The following is a 20,926-nucleotide window of genomic DNA, read 5'->3' as shown; positions in this document are numbered from 1 at the left end:
CTGGCCCAAGGACTAGGATACATAGCTCAAATTCAATAATGTTTCAAAGGAAATGTATTGAAGTGATATATTTTCTTTCAATAGTATTTCAAATTGAATGATTTTCTTTCAATAGTATTTCAAATTGAATGATTTTCTATTGTAATTCAGGTTCTTCAGGTTAACAATATATCCCATATTTGTAGAGTGGAGTCCAGGTGTTCTACAACATCTCTTTTCCTTGTTGCAGGTGACAAACTGAGAGAAGAACTGGATAGGGCAAGAGAAACTGTCATGTGTAAGGTTTGCCTCAATGCAGATATGTCAATTGTATTTCTTCCTTGTTCACACATGGCTACGTGTGCTGCTTGTGCCGTTAACTTGTCTAAGTGTCCGGTTTGCCGAGAAGAAATTAAGTACACTATAAAACCAATTTTTTCTTGAATATCAAGTTGAAAATAGTACCGTCTTGGAATGTGAGTTACCGCATATAAAGTGTGTGTATAGTAAGATAAGTATTGTACTGTATTTACTTAATTTTCATTTTTAGTTCTTAGTGTTTACAGTATATTTGGTTGCCATTCATTATTTAATATGAAATTTAAAAAAGGTAAAAAGATTTTTTTGTACAAATTATTTTATTTGAAACAGTATCCTGAGGATTAAAAATGTTTTATATTATAGAAAAGTAGTAGTAATTGAAAAATAACTTAAGACGGGCCAAATCTTCTGTTACTTACTCCAGCAGCTAAACCTTGTAGATAGTAAACTGCTAAATGTTTTGTAGATAAAGTAGATTATTGGTTATTAGATGTAAAATCTATATCCTAGAAGGTAACATTAACTTCTCAAGCCAACAGTTGTTGGTCTTGGAAAGTTTTAGTCGTTTATTTTCTTACAGTGCAAGCTAGTTTTGTAATGACTTTTACTGACAATGGCAACTTTTGGAGTTGAAGGGTATACCTCAGTTTGGTAGGTATTACTACTTCCCCATTTTTACAGTATATTTAAGATATAACTTTCTGATTTTAAGTGTAGGTACTGTGCTGTTTTGCACAACAGTTGGACCCTTGAATCAAAAGGGGTTATGGAGTGATGGGTTTAATGGTCAGTTCAGTAGATGTAGCTCAGTAATGCATGAGAACCCATTCATGTTGCAAAGGAACACTTTCCAGGTTTTGAAGGTGCTTCTGTTGATAGTTTATTTGTAGTGTAGCTATACAGTAATTAACACGTTGACGTGCACTCCAGTTTTCATACGCGTAGCTACAAATAATAAGTAAATATGCACTCCAGTTTTCATTGTTGCCTGTGTATATTGTTTGGAGTATTTAGCTGAAGAAAAAGATTGATTTTGACAGCAATTGATATTGCACTTACGGTTTGTAATTTAAAATCTTACCAGTTTACCATACATCAGGCATATGAATATGTTTTGAATGAAAAGTTTTAGAATACTTTGTAACTTTCTTAATTTAGATTAAAGATAAAAAATGCAATCAATATCACATTACAAAGTCTCTTTTTTGTTCAATAGTATGAGGTTTACTAGATGCTCTGTAAACCTTAGTTATCCAAATTTAAATTTTGCCTCTATGATAAAGAAATATTGTATTGGTGTTGTAGGGAGGCTGAGTAGCCATTCCAAAGAGCAGTGGCAAACTTGGTATTGCAAAGCATGGTTTCACTATGCAAGAAGAGTGACTTATTTTGGAATGTGGAAAGTTTGTGAATTATTATTAATTGGGAGTAATGACAAAATGATACAATACTGTACAGAATCTTCATGAAATTCCAGAAACATAAGTATTTTCACATTATGGTAATATCTGGTTTTAGTTCAATATGGGAATTATTTCATGGGAATTTCTTTTGTATGTACAGATTACAAATTATGATAATTTTAGGTTTTATTCCTAAACCTGTATCCCAGTTGCTGTGTTTTTCCAAGCTAGAATTATTTTTAGTGTAGAGTCAAATTGCACTCTGGAAATCGGTATGAAGAGATTGCCTTTGACTTTTTAGGTTAACCCTAAGGACCAGGAGCTAGTTTGTAAGTCGTTTGATAGCTTTTGTTGGTCACACATGTTAATACAGTATGCCAAATATTTGCGTTATTTTGGCAGAGTTCAGGACTTACACATAACTGCTTAATTTGTCTGTTGATATCAACTTTATCGAAAGGATTAGATTACTGATTTTTATTTAATTCACTTCATTCACACTTCAAAACATGCCTTTAAATTTTGATGTAGTTAGAAGAGGGATTTTATCAGAAAGGGCCCGAGTTCCTTGTCTTTCCCAGATGTATTTTTGACAGTGTCAAGTGCAAGAAATAAGAGGTCAAAGGAGAAAAAAACCATCGTAATATAGGATGAACAGTTTAAAGAGAGAAGAAAAGGAGTGAGAAGAGTGTATAAATAATAAGAACCTTTCGGGTACATTAATACAATCCATGAAATAAAAAAAAAACTATTTTTGCAGCTAATAAGAACCTTTTGAGACCTATTGCATCATATCTAATTCCATAGGTGGATGTGTGTAATAAGTAGAAAACCTTAATTGAAAATAATGGTCCTCTTTTGAGAGGCTTATTTTGGTGTGACGCACTATCTGTAACCTATTTGTTCACCTGCCATCATGTTATTGAAGTTGACTAAACATATATTCAGGATATGAAATTAGTTTACTATTTTGATGGCACAATTGAAATTAATCATGTTTTTTTTTTTTTTTTTTTTTTTTTTTGCCCCAAGTCTCAACATTATGGTATTTACAGGGTTTTGATGACAGATCTGTTGTCTAACGTGTTCCATATTGATTAAAACTAACGATAATGTTAGAGATTTATTAGGTTTTTTGTTAGGTTGTGAAGAGAAAATTGATATTTTATAACTTCATTGTTAGGAAATAAAGGTGTTTTTTCTAAATATAAAAGGAATCTGCTATGAAATAACAAGCTGTGTTTCTGTTTATTTTAAGGGGTATCTACTTGAAGTTTTAAAGCCTGATTACTTGGATAGAGCAAAAACAGAGTTTGTGCTTGAGTGCCTGATATTTAGTAATATAAGAAACTAAGGTTTTGAAGTTCCAAAGTATTAATTTTTATTTTTCTAGCCAATTCCATTGTTTTCCTTGACAGTAGTTTAAGATGAATTAGTGTTTGTTAACTAATCTCCTATACATTGTCTTATAGTGTATATACTGTAAGCTTGTAAACAGTTTAAAACCATCATCAGTTTCTCAACAACCTTTTTCATCCTACTTTGAGAATAATTATGATTGCCTTTCAAATGTCTTCCATATCTAGCTTCTGGTATCAATATATTTCAACTGTTTAGTAATGTGTGTCATTTTAGTTTTATGTAGATAGTTTCTAAGGAAATCTATGAAATTTCATCTTGCTTTGATGCAAGAATTTTAATCGACACGGATGATTTTTGAGTTCTTAATGAAAATAATTGTTTTTGTATATTTCATCGATCTAGTCACATTTATATTTAGGGCAACATAAAGAAATTAGTTAATCTAAATATGCAATGCTGAATCTTGCAGTGCACATTATGCGCATACAAACCTTTCTGCCTTTAAAATAGAAAACACATCTTCAGTCTAGCTGGAACGGCCATTGAATTCGTTAATGAGGTAGTTAACGACGGGTTTTGAGCAAAGGCAAGGAAACCCTCCACCCCACCAGTCAGAATCTCTTCACATTTGTTTTCCCCAGAAAACTCTATCAATCAATCAATCACTTGTTTTCAACTTCAACGAATACAGACACTGTTATGCCCCTACCAAACTTTTTCATTTTTCTTCTTACAGTAAGTGAGTGCTGGCTATTGCCTGTGATTATGGATTTGAAACAAGAAATTCATACTTTCTGGGGAAAGGATGGACGTTGAAGCCAGTTTATGGCTAAACAAGCAGTAGACCCACGCTTTCTTTGTGCTTCTTGTAGGGGCATGATTTTTTTGCAATCATCCTTGTGTGCCGAGTGTAGGTTGTGGCCTGTACAGTGGCAGGTGTATGCCTTTGGCAGGGGGGAAGAGAGCTTAGCTTTCTTCAAGGTCTGTCTTGGCAGTGTCAAAGAAGACACTGAGGAGGTCTTTCTCCTCTTTCGTTATCTCGTTGAATGCGTCTGTTACCACTGCTCCTGTGCATACATCCCTGACTCACTCCCCGTGGAATTTGCATCGGGAGCAAGGAGCCCTCAGAGCTATGTCGGTTGGCTTTTTAGGTTCTGTTGATGTATGAAGTTCCCCAGTCTTTACCGCACCCCACTAGGAGTTTGAGTCTCTTCTCTTGTTACTGTGCAGACTGCCGACTACAAATTTGACCTAAAGAAAGCTTGCTCCTCCTTAGGTTTTTTTAGGAAGGCTCTCTGTTGACCTTGTTGAGGAAGTTGGTAGCTAAGGCTACCTCTACCCATGTGTCCTAAGACCTAGTGTCTCCTGTGATGATGGCATGGTTGATGTATCAGTGACCCCAGTGATGTTCCCAGTGGTGGCCCTCCAATCCCTAAAGGCACTGTAGAGGCTTGTCCTCTGACACTAGTTCTGATGGGAAATGTCTGTCACATGAGAATGGACATTGTCAGCTCTAGGACTGAAAGTGGATGTTAGAATACCTCAATGTTTAACACCTATTCCCCTATGCCCATCACTCCAACCCTTGTGCTTTTGTTGCTGGGGCCCATAATTCCTCTCCCTCTGCTCTTCTGACCCCACTTGTGTTTGTGTCGGTGACCCCTGTGATTGTACTTGCCCTCCTCCCTTTTGACAGTGTTCCCCGGTGTTGTGGTTCCTGTTGGTTTCTCCCCTGAGGGAACAGCGTCATCAATGGTTGCTCAGATCTAGACTTCTTTGCTTACAGAGCCGAAGGGGAAGCTTGGAAAGAGGAAGAAACGTGCGTTCTTCCTTATTCTCCGGTTCAACTTTTGGCTCAGATTCTTATACTACTTCTAAGTAGAAGAGGAAGATATGGAAAGAGTGCAGGAAGGCCATTTATAGTCAGGAAAAGGACTCTTTATGACACCACTTCCCCTATAAGGTGGGGGTTTGACGATGTCCGCCATGCTTTGTCCCTGTGGCGGGATGTAAACTATAACAAACCCCCCCACCTTTGATCACTCTAACTTCCAAAATATCCCACAACACAAACTTTCCCCTTACTTTACTTTAAACTGGACTATTGCACGAAGGGAAAAACAAACAAAACCTTAAAAATTATATTCACCGCAACCAAAAAAACACATTAAATTCAACAGACAAAAATAACAATACACAAAATTTGCTGTATATATATCGGTGCGTGAGGGTACCGAGAACTTGCCAACAATCGAAAAAAATAATATCCTTTACATATACCCAACACCGTCAGTCCACGCACAGTACCGAAAACACTTACCCACTAAAACACCAATCACATTCTATAACCCAGCAAAATAATCAACACTTAACACTAAAACATACGAGAAACCTCTTAAATATTTAATATACGTGTGTGGCCACCGTCGTCCATAGACTCTACACACTGGCACCTGTCTTTGTAACCAGTTGCCACAACTTCTGGCAAACAATAACGAGCAGTCAATTCGACTGTCGAATCACGTAAGCGGTGGTGGTCATCATCATCATCATCATGTCATCATCATCATCATCATTAAGGAACAATCTATTTCACAGCCGGGTCGTCAACGCTCAAAATTCTCTATTTATATAAATATCCGCAGTCTAAGTTCATTGTTCAGTCCAGGTCGTCATCAATCTATTCATACAAAGCAGGTAGGCAGGCAAGTAACACCTTCAAGGCCTAAATTTAACTCCAAAGAATGTTAAGGAGGCCAAAGGAGGAATTACGGCCTTTAATAAAGAGATGTAGAGTGGTGTCTTCATGACACAATTGCATCAGTGGCGGTAAATCTTGATGTAGTGGCCACGTTGTTGCATTACTCGTTTCAACGAAGTTCTTCTTATCAACCATAGCCAGGTTGGAACTCTCTCGGGTTGCAAAATTGAGGCAGACTCTAGCCCCCTGATTTTTTGGTTGATAGTTGGTTATCAGCTGTGATTATTGAAGCTTAAAGGATCTTCCTTTTTTTTTAAAAGACTTCTAAACTTCATGTGATGACCAATCTTGCCATGTTTCCTGGCTTGCTTATAGACTGCATGGACCTTCAGGCCAGGCACGGCCTCTTGCTACACATCAAGAAGTAGTTGCAGGAAGACACGTGAGCAGTATAACCTCCAGCTATGTCCTTCACACCCTCTTCCTTCAACCTTTCAAACGCTTCTATCATCCGATCATCCCATTTTAACTTTGTACTTCGACAGTCCCTGTTCGGGTGCCAAATTTATGTGGCGGGATGTAACAAAAACAAACCCCCACACCTTTGATCACTCTTCTTTCAAAATATCCCACAACACAAAATTTCCCCTTACTTTACTTTAAACTGGACTATTGCACGAAGGGAAAAACAAACAAAACATAACCTTAAAATTATATTCACTGCAACCAAAAACAAAAATCACACATTAAATTCAACAGACAAAAATAACACAAACATTACTTTATAAATATATATCGGTGTGTGAGGGTACCGAGAACTCGCCAATCACAAAAACTTTACAACCCAACACCAACAGTCCCCACACAGTAACGAAAATCACTTAAATTCTAAAATAAATCACTTAATACTAAACCAATCATCATATATAACCCAGCAAAAATAACCAAACTTAATACTAAAACATATGAGAAACTTCTTAAATTAATATTCGTGTGTGGCCACCGTCGTCCACAGACACTACACACTGGCAAGTCTTTGTAACCAATTGCCACAACTTCTTGGCAAACAATAACGAGAAGAAGTCAATTCGACTGTCCAATCACATAAGCGGTGGTGGTCACCATCATCGTCATCATCATGTCATTATCATCATCATTAAGGAACAATCCATTTCACAGCCGGGTCGTCAACGATTAAAATTCTTTCTATATTTCAGCAGTCTAAATATAAATATCCGCAGTCTTGTCCTAAGTTCATAGTACGGTCCAGGTCGTCATCATCAAGTTATTCATACATACAAGGCTAGGCAGGTCTCTCTCTCTCTCTCTCTCTCTCTCTCTCTCTCTCTCTCTCTCTCTCTCTCTCTCTCTCTCGATTTGGCAAAAAAAAAAAAAAAAAAAATAAGATTAATCCTCCACATTCCCCGGGACTGGGGAGCAACAAACACACACACCTCCCTGTGGCCATAGCTCAGGATCCCAAGCTACCCAGTAGCCAGGCAGGACAGGTGTGTACTACCCATACATTTTCTGGTCCTCGTCTTATGGAGGAGCTTTGGTGGCCTCCTTCACCTTTCCTACATGGACGGTGGTGGACTATGCTCAAGACTATCGAGAGAGGGTTAGATCGCACACCTAAATGACATGGTGTGGTCAGAAGAAGAACCATCTGCTCATCAACATCAAGCAGTCTTTTTAGCACTGCAAGTATTCCAAGAACATTGAGAAGGCACTTGGTAGTGTTGTTTGTGACTGTCATTGTAGTGGCTTACGTCAAGTAAGGTGATGAAGCGGATGCATATTTGGGTGGGATTCCATGTTGTAAGAGTTGACAGCCAAGCACATTCTGGCAAGAGGAATGTAGTAGCAGACACTAAATCATCAGGGGCAGGTTGTAAAGGCAGAGAGGTCCCTATATCCTTGTGTAGCAGAGCCTTCTTGTTCTTTGGGGTTCTCAGGCGATCAACCTATTTGCCACATGGCTAAACAGAAAGCTCCCTGATTCCAGACCAATGGGCTGTGTTCCAAGTTTGGTTCCAACACCCATGGGTTCAACTTGACGCGTATGCTTTCTACCTTTCAACCTGATTTGTCTACTAATCAACCAACTTGACCATGCCAGGACTCAGGGTGACTCTGGTGGCTCCCAGATGACCACGTGGAGAGAGGTATAGGGTTATTCCTATCTGTTAGCAGTAGTCCAGGTCCTGAGAGAGCTACCCTAATGGTCCTCACTTCCCTGTCAGCCACACCTTTAGAGGTATCACCAACCTGTGAAGTCACTGAAGTTTCACGATTGTAGTCTTTTAGCATCTCCATGTGGAAGGCTTTTTGTGAGGCACTGCAGATGTCTGGGTGCCATTGACTGTCCTCTGTAGCTGTCTACCAGAGAAAGTGAGCCATTTTCTGCGATTGGTGGTGTAAAAGGAATATCTCTAGCACAGATTGTGGATTTCCTCATCTTCCTTCCCCAAGAGAAGCTCCTCTCACTGCTGTCAAAGGCCACTGCCCACCCTTGACAATGGTCTTACGACTGAAGGGTATAGACCTCTCCTCCTCATGGGAATAGTCAATGCTTGTGAGAAGCTTCAAGCAGTCTTGCCCACCTTGGAGCCAACCCATTAGGGCTTGACCACAGATTTGAGTCCTTCCCCATTCACTCTACAAGAAGCATCAATTGTGATTGAAGGGAGATGCTTTTGCGGTGCTGTCTGAGTGGACCAAGAAATAGGTGGCAAGAAATGTTATCTCTTTCTGACTTTGAGGTAATCTGTAAAGCATACACCTCAACCACTGAGAGGATTGAGGTACTGTACCATCTAGGACTAGGGCTTGTGAAGCACGAGCCTCACCCTTGCCTTAAAAAGGAGTCTTTCAGTCGGCCAGTTGTTGAAGGCTGGTGTGTATAAACACCAGACCACTTCACATCCCTAAATATACAGGAGTATACTCACTAGTCCCTTGATGCCTTTGTGCTTGGTCCTTTGGAGGCTGGTGATGTTAGGTAGGAATGAAGGCAGAATGGCTGGCTCTACTCTTTCATTCTTTCTGCCCCTCTCTTGGGGGGATGAAGCAGTCAAAGCATTACTTGCTAGATCTGACTTCATGCTAGTAAGCTACATTTCCAAGCCCCATTTTTTTAGAATCTAGAGAATTATCTTCCCCAATTCTCCATAGACGAGGGAGAGGATGGTGAAATATATACAAATCCGTTGATCCTCGTACACCAGGTGTATTATTCCAGACTAGTACCCCTTTCAGGAAAAATTGATCCTTCATGCAATGCCCTGTCAGCTTATTCATTCCTATGATAGGCAGAGAGGAGGTTGCTGGATTCATCTCCTTTGCTCTTATTCAGGACCAGGCATATTGATTGACATTCCAGGGAAGAAAAAAGAGCCAACCAGTTCAGGTTCTATGATTGATTTCCTACCCAACAATCAGTAAATATCCCTATTTTAAAGAACAGAAAGATTGTATAAGCATAGAAAGAGTAATGTTAATTTTTTCTATCTGTACAGATCTAAGTCGTTTTAAACTTTAAACCTCATCCACTCCTCTAAGTCCTAAGCCGAAGGTCAAAAGTGAAGAGCTTCCGATAGATGAAGCCCCGGGGATTCTCGCCTGCGCTCACCACCTGTTATTAACTACTTCAGTAACAAATTCAATGGCTGTTCCAGTTAAGACATGTTCCCTATTTTAAAGGAGTTAGGTTTGTATAGCTAGAAAAAATACAAATTACTTTTAAAATCTGTTGTGTTCTTCAACAAACCCATCCATCTTTATGAATCTTAGACACATCAATCCCCATACAGAAGAGAAACTTCATTCCCCTTACAAAAGAGGAAGATTATCTGCTTCCTGGATAGCTTCATACTGTACATTCAACTTCATTGATTCTGAGTTCTATTCTGGTAAGAACTTCACTTTTCATGTAGTTAGCATGTCAACACCATGCTTGGTAATCCTAGTTTTGTTTTATGAATTTCTTTTTACTCATGCAATGTAATTACCTCCGCCAACAAAGTTGGGAGGAGGTTAGGTTTTCACTTGTTTGTTTGTTTGTGAACTATTATTTGTACATGGTAAGCATTTACAGGAATCGTTCATATGATGGGGATCTTTAAAAATACCTTCAGGCTTTTTTTATCTCGCTAGAACATCAAGGCATCTTAGCTTTGCCAACTCCAAATTAGAACTTTTTTTGAAACAGATTTTTTATAAATGATTCAATTAAATGAGGTACGATATATAGCCTCATCATTATCTACCTCCATGTTTCATGATGATACACAATACGTGGTCAGTCAGTTGCCATGTAAATTTACACAATGTACTTCCTAAAGGGATTCAAGAAATTGCAATTACATATTTCATGCTTGGATATCTGTCATAGGGTTCATCACTGTGAATGAATACTTGCTCACTTTAAAACTGTTTTTTTTTCTGTCTCATTACTTGTTTCAAATCATTCTCTCCAATCAAATTATGAGTTAGGCTAAGGTAAATAGTATGTTTGTTATTGAAAATATAGATTGAAACCCATACAAACCCATCATATGCATCAAATGACCTGCTTCCAAACACTGCTGATTGCTGGGAGCTACAATTTAGAGTAAACAAGAATTGAGGTTCTTACCTGCATGGAGCCCTCTTAACTATGAGGATGCACAAGTTTTACAGCTATCCAGCCAACAGACAAGGTTCCCGAGATAAGGAAGTAATGTGTCTTGGATTCATAAAGCAGAGCTAATGTAAATGATATATATAAATTCATATATATACATACATACACATTTTCATAAAGTTAAATTCCCTAAAGATAATTCATCATGCATGGTGCTATTGAATAAATTTGTTGGTTTTGATCTTATATACTGTAAAGGAAAACATTACAGTTTTATCTTGCCTTATAGGTTTTTTAAGTACAGTATAACGGTATTTAATTTGCATGCTACTGAAGGAATGCAGTGTCACCATATATGAGTTTGCCAACCTGTTGTTGTCCTGTACCTGAGGAAGATGCCAGTTTATATTGTATTAATATTGTCATAAAATTTCCTCAGAGGTTAATTTCGTGTCTTGTATACTAAAGGGATTCTTTTAATTCTGGCTGATACTTGAGTTGCACAGTTTTTGAGTAAACATTTCTAAAAACAGATTCTATATTTCTTTCCTTGTGGTTAACTAAGGTGGGAGTTGATATGTTTGTCACCTAGATAACAGACATGATGCCAAAGAATGCTGTACAACTAGCTTCATCATCATTACTTGAAGACTGATATTGCTAATGATTGTATAAGAGCACACTTCAGTAGGTAAATGATTACCCAAATTTATAGGTGCTGATTTAGTTGGGTATTTATAATCCTAACTTCATGGCATTTTATAAGGAACTTTATTATATATAGATCATGATACTGCACATTAAAATGTAGTTGTACTTTATATGCATGTTTAACAAATGATTTTGCATTATCTCCTAGGTGAATACAAACCCTCGACAGTTATATGGGTTTACTTTGTTGCTCTTTTGCTACAACCAAAATTAAAGATCCCTCATTAGGGTTTATAAGCTTCTGACTTGAAGCTCGGGTTCCTTGGGTGGAAGTATTATCCTTTTTCAAGTATTTATAGCCAATGCTTTCTCTGACTGGATAATCAGCAATAGAGAACTTTTAATTATTGTATTATTTAAAGAAATCAGTTGCCAAATCACAAAAGACTGGAATCTTTTTGGCTCTTATCAATTGAAGCTTTACTAGTTCCAACCAGATTACCACTAATTTGAGAGCAGTTCTCAAACTGCAGGCAATTCAACTTGCTTGCTTAGAGTTCATATGTGTGTCTTTTGAAGTAAGTTTTAGTGTAGTCTTGGCTAAATTATATTCGGACACTGACTCGTAACCCGTCAGCTAGTAAGAATGTCAGCATCCAAGCTAGGTCAGGATACTTAAAAACATCTTTTTCATACAAGTGGAGGATGAGGAACAGAAAAAAGAATTTGATGGTTACTGAATCTAAACAATGATTCTCTAGATCTGTAAGACCCTGAAGAGGAAGGCTTTCTCCTTTTCAGAAAAGACAACTTTCCAAAAGGCTAGGTCTCTAAGAAGAAGCAGAAAATCTGATAGACAGTAAAGTCATCAAGAATGTGAAACTATTTTTCCTGAGCTTTACAGCATACTTGATGTGATCCCCAAATTGTAATGAGGATGAAGACCAGTTTTGGATATACTGTATCTAAACAACTCATTTTTTAAGAATTATTGTAGATGTTATTTAATGGTCTTTGTAGTGTTCCTTACACCCCTCACTGCACTCGCTTTATATCTTTCTACTTATCTCCGTTGCTACTTCATTTCCTTTATCTTGGTGTTCAACCTCTTCTAACTCTTTTGTCATATGTAACCACAAGGTTTTCTTACAGTAGCACTTGGGTGCTGATGACCTCATAAGACCATGTCCTGGGTTGTACCATATAGCCCAAAATTATAAATCCAACTAAGAGTTAAAAGGTTTTTTGTAAAGATAACCTTGTCCATTCTATCTTCTATTCCAATTGACAATCATTGTTCTTTGCAGATCTTCATCTTTGCATCCTAGTGCATAGAGGTGAGAAAATTTCGTAAGATTTAAGTTCAAAGGCAAGACTTTTCATGTCAGGCACCTTTGTTTCAGTCTTAACATGGCTTCACAAGTATTTTAGATTCTTCTGCATTTCTGACTGTCCCTAGCAAACTTTCAAATTTCCTTCCCAATTTGTGGATTTTTATTATCTGGAACAAGTCTATGCTCCCTCCTACTCAATCTATTCTATAGTTTGGGACGGTGATTGCATCTTACTATTTGGGCATTTCCCTCGGAGAAATTTTTATGCAAGATTTCAGATAGTCAACAGTAGCACACAAGTGGGTAAGGGGACCAGCTTCCATGATTTCATGCAAATATTTTTTCAGACACTGATGAATGTTACTTTTATGTATGGGGGGAAAACATGTATACCCCAAGAAGTTTAATTTGATTATCGCAATAAGTAACAGAGATATAGTTTTTTTCCTTATGATATCATCCTAATTACATTGTGTGCGTTTGTAAGTTTGACAGATGTATCATTTATATGACCATTTTGGTATTCCCATGATAATTATAAAGTTTTTCCTCGTACTTCTGACAGTCGCACACACCTAAAGGAGAATTACCAACCTTCACGAAATGGCTCAGTTATGCCAGCTCAATGCTCACTTGAAGGAATTACCCCATAGATACTGGAGAGTAATTATATCAGTTTGTTTACTTTCGTAACATAATCATTCTGCACGTTTTTATGAATCTTTAGCCTTTTTTTATAACTCCAATAACCACACCAAGTAACAGATGGCATCTTCATTTAGCATGAAAAGGAAGAAAGAGAATTTAACTATGATGCCTTATGGAGTATTGGCTGATTTCTTCATTTAGCTTGAAAAGGAGTAAAAAGAATGTAATAAGGTTACCTCATGGCATAATTGGTGAGTATTTGCTGACTCATGGACGGTGGAGGGGGGGGGGGATGAAGGGGCACCAGGAGCCATAATTGAAGAATAAGCAATGGAACAGATGGACTATGTAAATTAGAATTACACCACAGGAATGGTAATTTTTATGTTACTCTAATTTTTTGAAGAGAAAAATTAAAATTACAGTACATTAAAATCTTTGGCTAATACTGTACTTATCACAAAAATATACTTATCCTCATATAATTAAATCCATCAAGATTTATTTATTATCCAATTCTAAAACTAAATATATCATTAGAAGAAGGAGAAAATTGTGTTTTTAACAGGTTTCAGTTATAATATAACTGAAACCTGTTCAAAACGCATAGTAAAATTTCTGAATTACATGTAAAAAATTTACGTATAACATGTAACTATTTTCAAAACAATTGATAGGATATTCAGGATAATAAAAATTTGAAAAACAAAAAATTACATTTGTTCCGTAACTGGAATACAAACCACGCTATTTAATAGGGGTCTCACTTTCGGCATAGCTGAAATGACGAGCCATTAATTTTTAACGAGGGTTTACTACCCACACAGCTAGTTAGGGGGGGTAGGGGAGGGTAGCTTGCTTACCCCCCGCTCACACACCTGTGCTTGAGCTCACTTTTGGTCTCCGCTCGGATGGTAGTCGGACGTGTCCACTATCATCCGCGCCGTCATATTGGCAGCCGTTAGTGGTTTTTGTTTTTTCTTTTTTTAGTTACTGTGTATGTGAAGTTGGCCTCTGCGACCATGCGCACCTGCCCTGGTTTTCCCGACCGCCCCTGTGGAACGTTCATGTCGGCGGTCGAGACTGATTCTCATGCCCTTTGTCCTTCTTGTAGGGGCCAACGGTGTGATAGTGTCAACACGTGTAGTGAGTGTAGGGAGTAGTCTGTCTCCCAGTGGGAGAGGTTTTCGCGACGACGGAAGAAGAAATCCAAACGGGATATTTCTCCTTCGAAGCTTGCTTCGAAGGGCTTCGAAGGGAGAAAAACCCAAGGCCTCTTCTTCCGTTGCCCAAACCTCCTCCGAAGCTCCCACTCGGTCGGTCTTTTTCGGGAAACCGCCGAGTGGCAGCGTAGGCCGAATTATTTCTAACCAACCTCGGGTCTCGAGAGATGACGTTGCTTCCCCTAGCGAAGCAATTCCACCTCTTCCCCCGGGGGAGGAAATGTCACTAACTTCCCTTTTTCAGCTTTGATCCTCCTTGGGGCTTACGGGTTCGCCCTCCAAGGAGGTTTTGCTTGATTATATCCGCTTGGGTGCTGCTGTTAAGCAATCGTCGTCACCGACAGAGGTTGATCCTCTGTCTCTTGTCGACGTTGTGGTGTCAGAGGTATCCAATGCGGTTTCACCCATCTCCTCTCTCACCCCAGACTCTACGGTAGCTGACGGCTTAGTTTCCCCCGTTCCTAATCATCCTACGATGGGGAAACTAAGTCCATCATCAGTCTCTCCTGCTAGTGTTTCTTCCCCTCGGGGGAGTTCACTTACAGAGACTCCTCTTCGGAGGACTGCTGAAGGTCGGCTTGCTGATCCAACGGCCCCCAGAGGGTGCATCCGTCGGAAGGCGATCCGTCGGAAGGCTCGCCTTCCTCTTCTCCATAGAGGCCTTCCTTCACCTGCGGTGAGGAGGTGCCTCTTTGGTTCAACGTCTTCTATGCAGTCCCATGCAGAGGAGCCTCTAGACCGATCATCCGTCACTGCACCTGCATTGATCCTGGACATCTCTGCAGATCGTTCGCGATCTCCTTTGGTGGAAGGTCTTCCTTTTAAAGGACACGTTGACCTTCCACCCGACAGACCTGCCGACCTGCCGTCGCCGTTCCTGCATGGGCCTAACAAGGCTCCACCTGAACGTGCTATTGCACGCCAACAGTTTACGTGCGTGCTACGCTCCCACGAAACCTGACCAGCGCTCATCAGTAGCTCGTCAGGCCCCATCACTACAGCACGCTGATCATCCCACTCGCCCTAACATAGGGCATCATCAAGTGCTTACGTGCCAACATGCGCATACGCGCCAGCAAGAGCAAAGCTCCACCACGCGCCCTCATGCACACACATGCGCCAACGATCTCCAGCGCGTCCTGCGCCCTGCGCACACTGCGCCAACGATCTCCTACGCGCCAGTGGCCACCTGTGCGCCAACACTCGCCTGCGCGCCAACGTTCTCCTGCGCGCAAATTACCTGCGTGTCATAGTTCTCTTGCGCAGCAGCGCTCCTGCACGTGTGCATACGTGCCCTACATTATTCTCTCCTGCGTGCAATGTTGCGCACCATCCTACGTGCCAGGTAAAACATGCGCGCCAACTTTCTCCTTCTAGCAGGCTTGAAGATGAGTCAGCCATGCTGCCTTTACCCGTGCGCCATCGCTCACCTGCGCGCCAGCTTTCTCCTGCACGCACCCATAAGGGTATACGCGCACGCTCGCCAACACTCTCCAAGGGATGCACGCCAACATTCTCCCTCATGCCCATCATGAACCTACTGCACGCCCGCGTGCTAGGGGACATTCTCCTGTGTGCACGCGCCCCAAGCCTTTATCAGATGCGCGCAAACACTCTCCCGTGCGCGCGTGCCATCAGTCTCCCGCGCACAAGCACTAATATTCTCCCTCACGTGAGTGCCATTATTCTCCCTTGCACGAGCGTCAATATTCTCCCGCGCGCAAGCCTACGCATCACAAGGAACGACGTTCGGCAAGGTCGCCATCGCCTCATTCCCCTCCCCGCAAGCGCATACCACCGTGCATTGTGGGAGAAGGGAAACTTCCAGAGGGGTTCAGGATCCCAAAGCTACCACAGGCAAACCCACCTATTTCAGTGACTCCTCCCAGGGATCCTTCAGTCCCTTTCCCTTCAGGGAGTTTGTCTGACAGTGCGTCTGTCAGCCAACAGCCCTGGTTTAGTGCCCTGATCAGAGCCGTAACTCAGGCTTTCAAGCCTGGCCTCTCTGATTTGGGACACAGAACCATGACTTCCTTTACCCCACTGAAGAGGAAAAGAGGAGTTCTGGACGCGGTCACTTCCCCGAGGACGAAGCTGCCTCCACGCAGACCTTCGAGGCAAGTTCCTCTTATTCCTGGACTGCCTCTTCCCTTTCAAATGAAGATCTCTCATCTCCAAGGGAATCACGCGAAGAGAGACTTTCTCCCATCGCACCAATGTCAGGGATTGGAAGGAACATGCCACCCTCATCAATGTTGGAGTCTTACATCCTTCCCAGGAAGTAATCCAAAGACTCCAAAACATTGCCTAAGTCCTCCAGCTAGCCACTCGGGGAATGTCCGCGATTCTCCCCAAGAAGAGCCTTCGGGGATAGAAGGAGACTTTGCTGCAAGTTCTACAACAGAGGAGACCAGCAAGAGTCAGAACACGTGTTTTAGCAAGTTCTGACTCAATTAAGGGCTCTCAACTGGTTTCCCGACCCAGAGATCCCTCCTCGAGAGGGCAAAGACATGGTCTTAGACTGCGTCTTTGGTAGTAAAATGCCCTATTAAGACCAGTGCAGCCCTGCCCTGGTCTCAAGGGGTAAAGAGTACCAGGGACAAGATCTCCCAGCAGCTCTCCTCCAACCATTCCGGTACCACCAACAAGCTCCTCCTACCTCCTCGCGTACAGCAGAGGAGGTACTTCGAGATCCTAGAGGAGCCTAGTTTAGCTCTTCCATTTCACCACTCGCTGGAAGAGCTAACCAGGGGTGTCCCTCTTGAGAGACTCTCCAACCGGCAGGTCTCGTTCTCGGCAGCTGAGATCCTCAATCAGGAGAAGGTCGCGAAGTGTGCTATGCAAGCTACTTCGAGGCTCGATATCTGGTTGGGGACCTTAGATATCCTGATACGTTCAGAGGATTTCCCCAAGGAATGTACCAGGAAAGCTATGGAAACCTTCCTTCTCTCAGGTACTCTCACGATCGAGTTTCTGGCCTACCAAGTCTCGAACTTGTGGGCAAATACCATCCTGGAATGTTGGGATGCAGTAGCTGAGAGATTCCATCAGAAGGTCCCTAGCACCGAGATCAATAGGCTCAGACATTCCTCCATGGAGGGGTCTGTTCTATTCGAGCTTAAGGATGTGGAACATGCTGCTGAGAGGTGGGAGAAGTCACATCAAGACTCCCTCCTTCATAGGGCTTTAACATCCAAGCCCTATAAGCCTCCAGCACCACAGCAGTCCCGTCCAGCCAAGACCACTACGACGACAACGGCAGCAAAAACAATGGTGTCTAAGCCCTTTCCTGTCAAAGAAAGGAAAGGCAAAAAGTCCTCCAGGAGAGGCAAAAATCCTAGAGGGAGCACCCAAGGCTGCAAACTCTAGGATAGCAAACGCTAGGATAGGCAGTCCCCCTACATTTCCACCAGTGGGAGATGCCTACAAAGTTGCACAAACAGGTGGAAGCAACTCGTGGCCGAATCTTGGACAATCTCCGTGATCAGTCTAGGATATCGCGTCCCGTTCACAACATCTCTACCTCCCCTGATGACGAATCCAGTGCCATTGAACTCCCTTGCCATGGGATCGGCAAGTGGGCAAGCTCTTCGGGCAAAAGTCCAGACCCTGTTGAAGAAGGGCGCTTTCCAAGAGGTCCTCGACGGATCCCCAGGTTTCTTCAGTTGACTCCTTGTAAAGAAGGCGTCTAGAGGCTGGAGACCAGTCATCGACCTCTCGGCTCTGAACAAGTTTGTCAAACAAACTCCGTTCAGCATGGAGACGGCAGACACGGTCAGACTAGCAGTAAGATCGCAAGACTTCATGTGCGCACTGGACCTAAAGGACGCATACTTCCAGATCCCAGTCCATCTGTCTTCAAGGAAGTACTTAAGATTCAGCCTGGACAACAGAAAATACCAGTTCAAGGTGCTGTGCCTCGGTCTTTCCACAGCACCACAAGTCTTCACCAGAGTGTTCACCCTAATACTGTATCATCTTTGGCACACAGGATTGGCATCCGTCTCCTCCATTATCTGGACGACTGGTTAATCCTAGCAGACTCGGTGTCAACCCTTCTTCAACACCGAGACAAACATCTGAGACTTTGCCAAGATCTGGGGATCATGGTAAATCTCAAGAAGTCCTCCCTGCTTCCCACTCAAAGACTGGTATACAGGTACTTAGGCATGATTATAGACACCACTCTCCACAAAGCCTTCCCATCAGACAACAGGATAGCAAGGCTGAGGAAGGTCGCAAGACCTTTTCTCAGACGAGAACCTCCAGCCTAATCGTAGTTACGTCTCCTCGGTCATCTTTCATCGCTGGCCCGTCTAGTTCCCAATGGTCGCCTCAGGATGAGAGCCCTCCAGTGGTGGCTCAAGTCCCGGTGGAATCAAGCTTACGACTCCCCGGATATCCAGATCCCCATGGGACCTGCGGAACTGATGGACCTCCAGTGGTGGGTGGCAGACGAGAACCTACGAAAGGGAGTGGATCTTCCGGTCCTCCCCCCAGATTTGATGCTGTTTTCAGACCCTTCAAAAAAAGGGTGGGGGGGCCCATGTGCTGCACCACAGGACCTCAGGCTTCTGGTTAGAGTCAGAAAAGCACCTCCACATAAATCTCCTAGAGATGAAGGCCGTCTTTCTAGCTCTTCAACAGTTCCAACAGTTCCTGGCAAGTCACTCTGTGGTTGTGATGAGTGACAATACTACAGTAGTGGCCTACATCAACAAACAAGGAGGTACTTTTTTGCAAAAACTATTCCATCTAGCAGTAGAGATACTGAGATGGGCCGAAATCTACTCGATACCACTATCGGCACGCTTCATTCCAGGCAAAAGGAATGTGCTTGCCGACAACCTGAGCAGACCATCTCAGATAGTGTACCGAGTGGTCTTTGGATCATCTAGTAGCCAACAAAGTCCTGACTTGTGGGGTTCTCCGACTGTGGACCTCTTCACAACGGCCCTGAACTTCAGGCTCCCGCTGTACTGTTCCCCAGTCCCAGACCCCAAGGCCCTCTGGCAAGATGCTTTCCAACAACGGTGGGACAACATCGACGTTTACGCCTTTCCCTCATTCTGTCTGATGAGGAAGGTACTCAACAAGACCAGAACATCGATCACTCTTTCAATGAGCCTCATAGCTCTGCTATGGCATCACACAGAATGGTTCCCAGACCTTCGGCAACTCCTAACTGAGCCGCCAAGAGAACTCCCTCCACGACACAATCTACTCAAACAACCACACGCCAACATCTTCCACAAAGCCGTAGTTTCACTACGACTTCACGCCTGGAGACTATCTAGCATCTCCTCTCTGAGAGAGGATTTTCGCAATAAGTTGCGATCAGGATGTCTGGGGACCTGCGGAAGTCATCAGCAGCAGTCTACCCAGCAAAGTGGTAAGGCTTCTGTGGTTGGTGTCGTGGAAGGGGTATCTCTCCACTCGATGCCACTATTTCAGCAATAGCGGAGTTCCTCAACAGTGAAAGGCTATCACTCAGCCTTAAGCCTCGCCTTCTGGCTGAGAGGAATGGACATGTCTTCATCGCTAGAACTTTCTCTACTCATACAGAGTTATGAACTTACCTGCCATCAGTCGAAAGTGAGACCTCTCCCATGGAATGTGGTTCGAGTTCTAAGGTCTCTTAAGAGACCTCCCTATGAACCATTACACCAGGCATCAGATCGCCCCCGAACTTGGAAGACGGTGTTCCTGCTAGCTTTGGCCTCGGCCAAGCGAGTCGGTGTACTTCATGGTCTCTCGTATGACATCGCCCATTCAAGGAGATGGGGAGAGGTAACGTTCAGCTTTGTCCCTGAGTTAATTGCTAAGACTCAGAACCCGGGAGTAGCGGATCCTCGATTCGACTCCTTTCGGATTTCTAGTGTCCGTGCTGTAACAGATGACCCAGATCATCTCTTACTATGCCCAGTAAGGAGCTTGAGGCTGTACCTCAAGAGAACAGCCGCAGCCCATCCTCATGTGCCAGCACTATTCGTCAGCACAGGAAGGACTAATAGGAGGGTCACCAAGAACACTATCTCTGCATAGATTTGCAGGGTCATTGACCTGGCACTGAGTCCTGACCCTCCTCCGTCTTGTCGCCCCAGAGCACATGATTTCAGAGGCATAGCTATGTCCCTAGCCTTCAAAAGAAATTTTTCATTGACACAGGTTCTTCAAGCTGGGGTGTGGAAATGGCAGACCACGTTCACATCTCACTACCTGCAAGACATGACCCACAGGAGACTCGATACTTTATTGGTCCTGTGGTGGCTGCACAACAGCTGGTTTAAAACCTCAAGCTCCTTATTGGACAAGTAGCAGAAGGTTGAGGGTATTGTTACCCAGTTTTAGTCTGCATGAATGAAAAGGTTTGACTGGCCCTTACTCTTTTCTTCATGATCCCCTCCCTTGGGGAAAGGAGCATCCTGGGTTCTCTGCATAGCTGACCTCAAACCACTGCAGGTAAACCATGCTCCCTTGTGTTCCTAGTATTAATATTAATACTGTTACATCCCCATACCCTGATGATGTGTTATTGGGAAAGTCCTAGTCTGCAAGTGTCCATCTAAAGAACTTCGGAACAACTTTCTAGGACAAGTCACATTTCTTCATACCTTCACACACAGCTTGCGTAGGCCGCAGACCTTGTGTAGCAAGGTTTTAGCGAGGTGCAGGGG

General features: G+C 42.4%; 1 protein-coding gene across 2 annotated transcripts in view; it reads left to right on the top strand.

Moving 5' to 3' along the window:
* Window positions 1-20,926, top strand: part of LOC137651231 (putative inhibitor of apoptosis) — an 83,973-nt gene that overhangs the window by 61,342 nt on the left and 1,705 nt on the right. The window contains exon 6 of one of the 2 annotated variants that reach the window (XM_068384448.1): window positions 230-455. In XM_068384448.1, the coding sequence (XP_068240549.1) occupies window positions 230-423 (194 nt within the window). In that variant the 3' untranslated portion in view covers window positions 424-455. Of the gene's footprint in view, window positions 1-229; window positions 5,196-20,926 lie in introns of those variants that run through there. The other variant, XM_068384447.1, reaches the window with a different exon arrangement.

Source organism: Palaemon carinicauda, chromosome 12, assembly GCF_036898095.1.
Source record: "Palaemon carinicauda isolate YSFRI2023 chromosome 12, ASM3689809v2, whole genome shotgun sequence".
Taxonomy (NCBI): domain Eukaryota; kingdom Metazoa; phylum Arthropoda; class Malacostraca; order Decapoda; family Palaemonidae; genus Palaemon; species Palaemon carinicauda.
Note: the sequence above shows the minus strand (reverse complement) of the source record. Positions and strands in the feature narration are given on the sequence as shown.